At 37.9% G+C, this 13,286-nt stretch overlaps 1 protein-coding gene across 1 annotated transcript in view; it reads right to left on the reverse strand.

Annotated features, from left to right (window-relative positions):
* Positions 1-13,286, reverse strand: part of LOC150102730 (uncharacterized) — a 326,709-nt gene that overhangs the window by 80,724 nt on the left and 232,699 nt on the right. Inside the window, exon 7 of the mRNA XM_090398982.1 lies at positions 5,665-5,880. Within this exon, the coding sequence (XP_090255108.1) occupies positions 5,665-5,880 (216 nt within the window). The remainder of the gene's footprint in view (positions 1-5,664; positions 5,881-13,286) is intronic.

A 13,286-nucleotide genomic window follows, 5' to 3' on the forward strand; every position in this document is an offset into this window, starting at 1 on the left:
CGATACAGAGGAACAATAACCTGCTTGTCTCTGCTTGTCAACGTATTCTTCAGCAACCAAGTGATTTGATGAGCTGATTTGGCCACTTTTGCAATGTGTCCCCTAAATTTCAATTCCTTATCCACCAACACTCCTAAATCTCGTGCCTCATCAATTTCCTGTAGCACGGTTCCACCAATGCAGTAAACTGCCTCCCATCTTTTCACCCCAAAATGCATAACCTTACATTTTGCCACATTAAATTGACATCCATTCTCCCTAGCCCAGACCTCCAATCTATCCAAATCATCCTGCAAAATTTTGACGTCATCTGCATTCACTATTGCCCTACCCAACTTCGCATCATCCGCAAACAAATGAACTGTTCCTCTCAGATCCTTTCCTATATTATTTATGAACAGATTAAACAGCAGTGGTCCAAGAACAGATCCTTGTGGTACACCACTAGTCACAGGCCGTCTTGTGGACTCTACTCCTGAGTAAACCACTCTCTGATATCTCTCCGTCAACCACCCTCCTATCCATCTCACCAACCCTATGTCCATTCCCATATGCTGCAATTTACTGATTAGAATTCCATGTGGTATCCTGTCAAAGGCCTTAGCAAGGTCCAGCAGAATCACTGTAAACCCATTACCCTTATCCAGTTCAGCCGTCACTGTGTTATAATACGTGAGCAAGTTACTGAGGCATGACCTACCCTTCACAAAACCATGCTGTCCCCGATACAGTATCCCATTTTCTTCTATCCAATCTTGTATTTTCCTCTTGACTATTTTCTCTAAGACCTTGATAATGATTCCTGTTATGCTGATTGGCCGGTAATTTTCAACAGCAGCCTTGGAACCACCTTTGTGCAGTGGAACTATTTTCCCCTCTTTCCACCCCCTTGGGACTGACCCAGTCCTGAGGCTCAAATTAAACATAATGGTCAAGGGCACTGACAATTCTTTGGCCGCTTCACGTACGACACGAGCTGGTATACCATCCAATCCCACAGATGTATTGATATTGAGGTTCTGTAATAGACTAGTTACCTCTACCTCATTCATCACAATTCCAGTATAAGCTGTTGGTTCCTCCATTTCCGCAAAGCCACCACCTGGATGATATACTCTTGCAAAGTGCTCGCTCAGTAATTCCACAACATCGACTGATTCAGTTACCTCCCTACCCTCAGCATTTTTTAAGATCATTCTACCATGAGCATTTTTCCTTTTACTTGCAACATATTGAAAAAACTGTTTGGGATTCTCTTTAGCCTGCATGGCCAATTTCCTTTCGTAATCTGCTTTTGCTTTTCTTACCACCCTTGTTACCATCCTGGCCTGAGCTTTATACTGTTCATGCACCTGATGGTCACCCTTCTCCTTAAATTCCCTCCACAATTGTTTCTTTTTTTGCAGCTCAAGCTTAATAGTGTTATTCATATACCTAATCGTGAATTCTAGGATTTTAATAATATGATATTGCTAGGAGGAGGGAAGATGATGGGAAAGTTAGCAAATATATTTACCTGTGTGGGTATGTTTTCTGTATCTTGTGTGTGGGTAAAGTTAAAAATCAAATTCCTCAAAAACACCCTCTGAATCTGCAAATAAACACTGCTACAAGAGTGGATTATCACCACTCATAGTAATTGGTTAGTTGATTTATGTTTTATTGGTGCAAGGACAGCAAAGGTTACAGCAGCACACAAGGTAATAATAAACAGTAATAAAGAGAAAACGTAGTGAATAACATGTTATGTGCAAAAAAAAAAAAAAAACTTAAATAGTGCGGTATCTATACATAAACAGAAATTATAATGAAATGTGTTTGTATAAATTAATTCTTTTTAAAAAGTTCAAAACTTCATTCAATTTGTATGACTTTTAAAACCTACCTGAATGTATATGGTGCAGCCAGAATAGTAAAAAAAAAATCATTTCTTTCTCAAGTGAAACATTGACACTCCATCAGAACACTAGAAATTGAGATGCATGTTACACTGTTTGCACATAAGTGGGTCATCAGTCTTCAATAAATAAGAATGTGTAAGATGACAGTGACTTACACAGAGTCCAGCAAGAAAAACTACTGTTTCTACACAACTAGAAACACTAGTTGTGTAGTCCCCTGTAGTTTATCACTGCCAGTAGTCTCTCATGTACAGACTACAGATAGTCTATACACAAGACTGGTAAACAGTATGTAAACAGTACTTTTACCAGTCTATACAACAGACTGGTAAAAGGTTATCAACTGATCTAACAGTTGTAGTCTCATTTCCTCAATTTTAATGTGGCTGGGAATCCAGCAGGACCTGAATTCTCAGAACATCAAAACTAATAGTCTTTATTTTGTTCAACAGTTGTAAAACCTCATTAAGCATCAAATTAGGACTGTACACAGGAAAGAAGATAGCCTGTAAAGAACTAAAAGTGTTTGCATAAATCATACACTTTTGGTAGCAATTTTCTATTATATATACCAGTGCAAGCTGAACTGCATGCAACTCTGCTGTATAATTACTGCAATCAACTGGGATCTGACTGGATATGATAGTCAGGAAATGCAGCAGCACAACCAACACAGGTCTCAGATTTTGAACCATAGCATAGATAGGAAGGAAATTAGAGTGGGCTGCTCTGCATGCATTAAACAATTGCAAGTAGACAGATGATGGGGTATGACACTTCCATAGTTGGTAGTGAGAGGTTGCAGGATGGAGTGCAAACCTGACATGGAGAAATGTTATGTTTTGTGCAGGTGATGTTATCAATATTCATGACAAGAAATTGCATGTAGGATACTCTAGACAGGGACTTTATTTTTAGGGCATAGTTAAGAGACAATTGTTTCTGTCTAAGTGATAGAGCCAGTGCATTTGTTTCAACAAAAAGAATTTGAATGGGTATGTGTAAAAAAAAGCATCAATACCTATTCGTTTGCCCTGATGATGGTTAGGGTCCAACTACTGGAGCGTGCTCTGCTCCTCCCTTGCAGAACTGGAAACTTGGAATGACCCATAATCAAGCTTTGGCTGTACGAGTGCACAATAAAGGCAGATCAAGGAATATTGATCTGCACTTTATTCTGTAGAGGATAAAGCGCAAAGGATGTTCATTTGCACTTTTCCATAAGTTAATCAATGTGTCTACAGAATGTATGCTCTCTATCGAAGATGAATCCTAATTTCAAATTATTCCTTTTCAAAATTTAGAGCCCATTTGATTCATCATTTTCCTTGTTTACTGATCTTAATTTATGCATCATTATTATTTACCAACTCCATTATCATACCACGTTCTCAGCTCAATCAAATTTGGCTCCAAATATTTTGTATCCCCTGCCTTCCAAAAATATACAACCAGGTATGCCTTTTAAAATTATTCCTCAGTATTAATTAAAATTTTATATTAGTCTTTTAACTTGGCCTCTGGTTGAGGATATGGGATAGCTCCATTACACACTAAGCTTTGCTATTTTTGTACTACCTGACAATAGGAGCAACATGAAACTTAGTTTCAGAAAATCTATTTTCTAGCAACAGAATGTTTTACATGGTGGTGAACGCCCAGACTGATGGCAAGAATAAAGGCTCTTTGACATTCTAAACAGACAGAATGTCTCCAAGATGATGGTCTGGTTGGAGTACAGGATATTTTAAGAATTGGATGCTATAGGAACATTTGAAGTCGTAGCAGGTTCAGACTGGTAGCAGAGTATTTTCATCATAAATGCACACCCAGGCCTGATAAGGCACTGAAGGCCTTAGTGCAAGTGGTACAATATATATATATATATATATATATATATATATATATATATATACTGTCACTGTGATAAGGACTGTGGTTGATTCAAGTTCATTCTAGAAGTCAATGATGATCTGGTTGGCCTATGTTCTCATGAAGGTCATACAATTTATTTTGCAGTCAGTCACAGAAATGGTGCTCCATGGGTCCTTCCCCTGAGTGTGAGAGAGAGAGAGAGAGAGAGAGAGAGAGAGAGAGAGAGAGAGAGAGAGAGAGAGAGAGAGAGAGAGGGGGATCCTCATTCTGCTTGGCTGAACTCATTGCAATGGAACAAACTATACTGGCTGCTAATTTCAAAAAGGAGGATCCAGCATAGTAGACAACTTGACCACCTGAAGGTATCCAAGTTCAGCCACCAGAGACAGCCTACTTCTGTGGTTATCAGGTAGTCTCACATTGGATAATGAACTTCATCTACTGCCCTGAGTCACTCAAACAACAGCAATTTCTCAACGTGTCCTTGTATGCATTCAGATACAACATACCTCTTGCATATAGCTCTCTTCTTTCATCAAATGCATTCCAAGCATTGATATATTACAAGTCTCTTTTTTCAACATTTTTTCTACCACATCATTCAACGCTACTGCCTTTTTCCCTGCTGCACAATTTCTATAACTCTCAAATCTTTCACTGCTCAATTCACATTTCTACTTAGGTAATTTTTACCAACTATTGCTATAATTTTTATCTGCATTATGACCTGAATCTAGAGACAATACTTTTTTTTTTTTTTTTTGAGGGAGATATTGCTTTTTCCTCACTGCACAATTTTCTTTCTTTCTTTTCTCTTTTTTTTTTTTTTTGACTCATTGGAACTTTTCCAGTAGAAATAGAGAGAGCTGGGGAAGAGAATATGAAATACAGAATGAAGGAAACTTTTAGTAATCTGCCTGATAAAATTCATCTGATGGTTATCAAATTGCGTACCATGTGTGTAGTACTAATGCTTGTTCCACTACTGATATTTTTCACATGATCAGCCAATATTCAAGGTTGTTTAAAGGGTGAATCCCCTAACACCCAACTACTCATTTGTCTGCAAGCTTGTTTTAAGAATGAACACTTTTAAAAGGAAGAGATATCTATCATAATCTCCAAATACACAAATATAAATAACACACACGGTCTTGCCTTAAATAGTGTTACATCTTCCACACACCCCACATTGCCCACAGAATTGCATAAACCTGGTTCCATCAGTGGAGGTGTGCGCAACCAACATTCACATGTTTATCAGTACAGAGAGAGAGAGAGAAAGATGTCTAGCTGTATGGATTAACACACAGTGAGGAGATTATGAGAACTGTGTAGCTGTAGTAGGAACTTCACAAGGTTGGAATGCAACAACCTGTTATTTTCAACAAATTAAAAACACCCAGTATAATAAATTTAGTTTAATCCTTAATCCAAGCTTAAGCAAACAAAGTATGCACCTGAAGTATCTTCAGGACTGAGGCAACTTGTGGTAAAGGTGGATCAAGCTTTCATCACTCCTTGTCCCAGTATCTCCCATAATGCAAAGCATTATGGGAGATACTGAGGACATTGCAGACATGAATAATGCAATGCATTAAGGGAAGGGCTACTACCCAGACTGGTTTTGACCTTTATTGAGGTCTCGTCAGTGGGAGCCAGACCCAGAAGTGGTGATACTAAGGCAGAAGCAATGGAGAAGTCACATTTACCTACACGAGTTGCCAAAAGGTGTACCACCTTATTATTAAATTACTCTGGATGGATTAATAATAGCACAGAAATTTAATAAATAAAGATATCCAACATTATACAACAGATGTAATAAGTTTTCATTAAAAGCATAACACATTTCAATAACTGTTATGAGTTTCTTTTTTAATCTTACCTTAATTTTTCCAGGCTTTCTTGCAGCAGATTTCAAAGAGCCATATCGAAAGTGCTTCTCAACACGGAACATATATATCCAACATTCTGGCATAGGGAAACGAATCTGAATGTTTTCACAAGGAACTTGTCCATGTTTTCGACTATGATACCCAGGAACAAGAACATCTGCTCTAACTTCCACTCGTCCTTTATTTACAGCCATGTTTGCTTTTATCTTGAAAAAATTTTTAAATATTATTACAAAGAACTTTTGGAATGTATGCTACATGTTAAACTGTTATAAGATTCAATAAAGTAAAAATAATTCATGTAAGGTTGTGCCACTGCATAAAGCATTGATCAGACTAGACATAGATTATTAAGCCCAAATTTGGTCACCTAGTTTCCACTGTGATGTGGGAACCCTGGAAAGGATTCTAAGACAAGTACATTAGGCAATATCAGGATCAGAAACACTGGTTATGAAGAGATGTTGAGGGCATGTACACTGCACAGTTTGATGGGAAAATAAGTGACATGCATGTTATTGATGTATAAGTTGAAAGAATTTTATCAAATTAATGAAGGTATTATGCACAGAAGGGGAGGTGAGAGGTCAATGGTGTGATGAGGAGGGGAAAGTGAGTATGAATTTAAGATCCAATATGACAGATGTTGCCTTACTGAACAAGATCTCCCATGATGCGTTATTTAAATTGCCAAAAAAGTATATTCTTGTTTAATCCTTTAACCAAATGTAAGCAAACAAACTTTGCACATGAAGTATGTATACAGAGTCTAATGACTTCACATTAATTACCTTAGTACCCCATTATGCAAAGCACACATCTTTTTGGATATGTATGATGCTATGTATTATGGCAAGGTTCAGACCAAATTTCACCTTTATTGAGGTATGTTAAAGTTCAGGGATACTTCTCCAAAAACTCGCAGTGATCTACAATATCACTGAGTGACCCTAAAGGATACTACCAAACCTAAAGGATTATTATTGACCTGAATTACTTCAGGACAGGAAACTCAATAGTGGCTCCACTCAGAGACAGGCAAAAACCCTTCACTGAGCAGACCTTACCTTTCCACGCCCAAGGAAGAAAGACAATTGAATCACGAACATTAATAATTGTCATCAGTGGAAGTGAGAAGAGATATCAAGATTGAAGTAATGCAGAAATCATATATTTCATATATACAAGTAGTGAAAAGATGTATCACCTTATTATTAAAAAACCCTGGATTTTAGAAAAGATAGGTGTATAACATTTTATCACTTGGTTATAATTTGAATTAAACTTGCCAAGAAGTTATATTCTTGTTTAGTATGCATATGCAAGCTGTATAATAAAGCAATTAAAATATCGCGCAAAATTTCAGTATACATTTACTTTTTTATTTTCTATTAATTTATGCATCAAATAAATCTTTACTTTATAAAGTGTGTGTGTATATATATATATATATATATATATATATATTTTTTTTTTTTTAAAATTCAGAATCTCTCAAGTCAGTGAAAATTTCACGTTGAGAGGCACTATTGGGGAATGCATTTCTCACATAACTTCAAGTCTTACTGCATTTTGAGACAACAACAAATAAAAAGTAATATGTCTTTCGGATATTCAAAAGTTTTCACATCCACTATTAATGATTCAAATTCTGCATATTTCACTGTACAAAATAAGCCAGTTACTACCATCTGCTCATCTCTTTCATATTAGCATAAAAAAAAAGCTAGTTACAGCTATTTGCATATGAATGTCACATTAGTATGAACTAGCATTAAAAAACAAACATTACTGAGTAACAGATTAGCTGATTATTTCACATTCTTGCATATCCTATTCTTTAGGATGAAATCAGCAATAATCAGCAAAAGAGTTGTTTTTGTAATGACTAGCAATACCACAAAAGGCACGAGCAGTAGAATAAAAAAATACAATAAAAGCTATTTATAAAAAAAACTACCATTTCCAATTTTTTTATTCATCAATAAAAATTCTCATTAGTCATGGATGAGCAGACAAGTGCATTTTTCAAGTATGTACATGCCACTTTTATTTTAAACACTCATTTTTCAATACTCTTAACTTTGATGGGGGGGGGGGGGATGAGGAAGAAGCCCTCTTAATACAGCGAACCAGCCTATGCAACTGTATTTTAGGAGGGCTTCTTCCTCAACTGGAATACATGAAACTGGGGTTAAAAAAATTGAATATATTATTATTGTCACCATTATTAATAGTAGTATTTTCTTGGGCATCTCCAAGGAGCCAATGAATGATTGTGGGAGACCATTACTAACCAATATTCACATAATACCTATCATACTTTTCTACAAACTCACTCACTGACAAAGCACTCACAACTGATCCTGGCAATCCATTTACCATCCTGCAAGCAAAAAATCTAGTGCTCACAACAACTAGCCATACTTACACAATTCCCATAATCTTACTAACAACATTCTTACACAACTTTGAGGGACAACCCCTATGTTCTAGTTGAGAGTTTATTTTTCACTTGGTTAGACTATAATGAGTTCAGTTTAATCCTTTATCCAAGTGTGAGCAAACAAAGTTTGCACCTGAAAGTATCTTCAGGACTGGGGTAAGGTAGTGCAACACCAGGCAACTCATTGCAAAGGTGGAGAAAGTTCTCATCCCTCCTATCTCAGTATCTCCCATAATGCAAAGCATATCTCCTTGCGGATATGTGTAATGCTATGCATTAAGGCAAGGGCCACTACCCATACCGGTTTCGACCTTTATTGAGGTCTCGTCAGTGGGAGCCAGGCCCAGTAGTGGAGATACAAAGGCAGAAGCAATGAGAAGTCATCCTAACCTACAGGAGTTGCCAAAGGGTGTGCAACCTTATTATTAAATTACTCCGGATTCAGAGAAAGATGTTGAGAGTTTAGTTTTCACTTGGTTAGACTATAATAAGTTTAGTTTAATCCTTTATCCAAGTATGAGCAAACAAAGTTTGCGCCTGAAAGTATCTTCAGGACTGGGGTAAGGTAGTGCAACACCAGGCAACTCATTGCAAAGGTGGAGAAAGCTCTCATCCCTCCTATCTCAGTATCTCCCATAATGCAAAGCACCTCCTTGCGGATATGTGTAATGCTGTGTTGCACTACCTTACCCCAGTCCTGAAGATACTTTCAGGCGCAAACTTTGTTTGCTCACACTTGGATAAAGGATTAAACTAAACTTATTATAGTCTAACCAAGTGAAAAATAAACTCTCAACATCTTTCTCTGAATCCGGAGTAATTTAATAATAAGGTTGCACACCCTTTGGCAACTCCTATAGGTTAGGATGACTTCTCATTGCTTCTGCCTTTGTATCTCCACTACTGGGCCTGGCTCCCACTGACAAGACCTCAATAAAGGTCGAAACCGGTATGGGTAGTGACCCTTGCCTTAATGCATAGCATTACACATATCCGCAAGGAGATGTGCTTTGCATTATGGGAGATACTGAGATAGGAGGGATGAGAGCTTTCTCCACCTTTGCAACGAGTTGCCTGGTGTTGCACTACCTTACCCCAGTCCTGAAGATACTTTCAGGTGCAAACTTTGTTTGCTCACACCTGGATAAAGGATTAAACTAAACTTATTATAAAACCCCATGTTCTAGTGTTCGTAACCTACAGACCTTTAATCTATTGTCAGAGGGAGTACTGTATAGATTGGCCACATCCTTGATCATTCATTCATTTATGGCTTCTCTCCACAAATTTTTCATTCCCAGGAACCCAGGCAACCAGATCTGTGCACAGTACTCAAGATGCAGCCTTATTCAAGTATAGGTATAATAATTTCCCTCTTCCTGCTTGTATTTTCTTCCACATCAAGGTAATCTAGTGTGCTATTCTGAATATATGCAAGAATGTGAAATAAACCTTTATAAATTTATGGCTTTTTTATGTCTATTTAATGTAAATGTATTTAATGTAAATTTATGTCTATTTATGCCTTCTAAATTTACATCAGCTCCTTGTCCCCCGTCATCCCTAAATCGGCCTCAATTTCTGTAGACCACTTCCAACTATATATTGTGATCTCTTCATCCCAATGTGCACGATGTTACACTTTGCCATATTAAACTGACAGCTCTTTTCCTTTGTCCATATTGCCTGTTTATATAAGTCATCCTACTGAATCTCCATATCATCTTCATTAAACATTGTTTTTTTTCCCAGTTTTGCATTATCAGCAGCAACTGGATATCACCCTTTTAAATCACGGAAGAAGGGATTTATATAAGTGGGACAGCCTACATTTGAATGGGTTTAGTATCAGGAGTCTGGAGAAATTATTTATTATGGCAGTATGAGACCTAATACAGAGAACTGGGGAAACTAGATTATGATGAATAGTGAGAAAATGTGTGGAAGAGTGACGAAGTTATATAAGTATACAACCATATGATGTGAATCATATGGTTGATCAAGAATACCTTCTTTGGGACTTCAATGTCCACAACTCATATTGACTTCCCTTTTCCAGTTTCATTGATCAAGCAGGGAGGGATGCTGAGGTGTTTACCATCAGCAATTACTTATCTCAGATCATCATACTTCCTGCCAGAATACCTGACAAGTCCCTCTAATTTGCCAACACACTTGATCTCTTCCTAACAAGCTCCCCTTCCAAGTATACTGTGGTTGTTGGTTCGCTTCTTGGCAACTCTGATCAAAACCTCATACAAGTCTCTTTTCCCACTGAACCACCTTCAGCCACCAGTTCACAGTTTCGTGTCCTTTGGCACTACAAGGGTGCCAACTGGGAAGACCTCCATGACTTCTATTCCTCCTTCCCATGGTCCAACTATTGCTTCAATTCTTTTGATCCAAACACCTGCTTCAGACCAAATAACAGAAATCATCCCCACAGGAATGAACACTTTCATTCCTTCTTCCACTCTAAATTCTCAGCCACTATCCAAGCCTTGGTTCTCAAAAAAAAGTGTGGCAATGATGTAAAGGGAAAAAACCTCTGGTTACCATGAATGGCTCAAGACCAAAACTCCAGCTGCTCATTCTACCTATACTGCAGTCTGCAACGGTTTTAAAAGAATCATCACCAAGTCTAAGTCAGACTTTGAAATGACCAAATGCTGCAAACTCACCTCCTGTTCAAATGGCAGTCATTCTTTCTGATCATTTGCCAAGGCCATTGAGTGCAACTTCTGCCCACCCAGGTTTCTGTCAATCCCACATCTGGATGTTATCTCACCTAAAGACGTCAACTTGCTGGCATCACTCTTCTCTTCCAATTCCTCTAATGATGACCTAGGCAAAGTTCCATTCCACTCCACTCCACCAAGAACGGCTCCCTTCATATCACCCATAGTCTTCCAACGAAAAAGAAATCCAAGGTATCCTTAATAATCAGAACACCCCACCTATTGTATTAAAAAATTGTGCCTCAGAACTAACATCTATCCAGTACTATCTCTTCAACCTATCCTATTCAACTAGCATTTACCCTACAACGTAGAACAGGTCCACATCTCAAAAAAAGGTGTTAAAAGTCAACAAATGAGCTACCGTCCAATTGCTATCGCTTCTGTTCCCACTAAAATGGAGAAAGTTATCAACACTTGAACCACCTAGAGACATACCAACTAAACAGTGACTAGCAGTATGGATTCTGACACTTGCAATCTCCAACTGATCTTCTTGCTTTCACCACCCACCTTTGGACTCAAGCCATGGAAAAATTTGGAGAAACTCATGTGGTTGTTCACAACATTTCAAAAGCATCTGATTGGGTTTGGCCACAGGGGCCTACTTAACAAACTGCCATCCTATGATCTATCCTCCATACTCTGTGACTGGATCACTAACTTTCTCACTGGTTGCTCGCTATGTGTCATAGTGGACGGTTTCCTCTCCTCAGATTTCCCCAACAATACATGGGTACCCCCAGGGTTCTGTTCTTTCACCCATTCTCTTCCTCTTGCATATAAATTACCTGCTCTTGCAGACTTCCAATCCTATTCATAGCTTTGCTGATGACAGTACACTTCATTCCTCCTTTTCATTTGACAAACTTTGTGCTCAAGTATTAGAATCCCAAAGATCTACCACGACCAGTGACCCGAACTCAGATCTCCTAACCATATCCCAGTGGGGCAGGATAAATTTCAATGCCACCTAAACTCAGTCCTGTCTAATCTCTCGCAAAAAAGAGCTCACACCCTTCCCTTATTTTCAGTAATACTGAGATATCCAAACATGATCAGATTTCTCTTCTTGGACTGACTTGCACCTCTGTTCTTTCCTGGCACAACTACATTTCAACTACAGCTTCTACAGCTGCCAAAAAACTTGGTGTACTTTTTTGCACTAGACACTACTTCACACCTCCACAACTGCTAACTCTATACAAATCCCAAATCTGCCAAGCCATGGAATAATGCTCCCAATATTTGGAGTGGTGCAACAAAATCCTCTAAGATTATCCAATTCTATCCAGAAGAGGGCAGCTAATTAATAATTCCTCTCTCAGAGATGTTCAGTTTCTGCCTTGTGCCTCTTCTACAGATACTTTCATGGACAGTGCTCTGCTGAATTGGCCACTTATTCCTCCATTCTCTTCCAAAATCATTAAAACAAGAGCTACTTCTAACCAACACCCATTAACAGTCCATCTTGAAACTTACCTAACTAACTTTATTGCCCTCTTTCATTCCATCTACTTCTGTCCTTTTGAACAGTCTCATCCACAAGATTACAACTCTCAGCTGATCAAGGAAAATGTGAACAGATTCCTCTTGACCACACATGGCACTGTCTGTGTAAGTTGAAACATTAGATGTGAACAGGAATCTCAAAGTTGTCCAGCTGAGTCACAGACAACAGAGGAAAGTATACAAAAAAAAAGAAAGAAAAAAAAAGCAGGTAGATAACATAACTTTTGTACACAAATGCACAAAGGTTGAGTTTGATGCCTCAGTGAATTGTGTGACCTCAGATTATTGGCATTATTGAGACCTGACTCTCTCAGATGTACTAACTGATATTGAATTTAAAGGGTAGATTATTTTAGGAAGAATAGACAAGACAGAAGAGGAGGGACACGATGCTAAAGATATCAGATAATTTGTGTCCATTTAGGATAAACAGCTATGATTGCAATATCAGTACCAGTTTTCTGTATAGCAGTGAATTTGCAGCTATGTGGTGAGAGGTGTGTTCTAACAAGATCAAATACGTGATTAATTGTTGCTGCAGATTTAACGGATCACCTGCTAGTGACAAATGAATGTAATGCAAATTAAATCTAATGGATACTAAGTGATTAATTGGTGATTTTAATTATTCAAAACATTGACTGGATAGCAATTAAATCTCATGAAAGGCATTAAGCTGAAATGCTAAGCTGTCCTGTAACAATATACTTAAACAGTGTATGACAGAAAGGACTCAAGGTTATAGAGTATTAGACCAGAATATAGTGTCAGGGGGGTTTCAGAAAAAGACATGACTATTATGCCCAGGGGAAGTGGCTAATTATATGGATATTCCATTTAGAAAATGTATATGCTGAACTTTCAAGCAGAAAATTATGACAACTGAGGAGAATGCTAGGTTTGATCCAATGGTATC

Source organism: Typopeltis vanoorti, chromosome 10, assembly GCF_054136105.1.
Source record: "Typopeltis vanoorti isolate ZY-2024b chromosome 10, IOZ_Tvanoo_1.0, whole genome shotgun sequence".
NCBI lineage: Eukaryota > Metazoa > Arthropoda > Arachnida > Uropygi > Thelyphonidae > Typopeltis > Typopeltis vanoorti.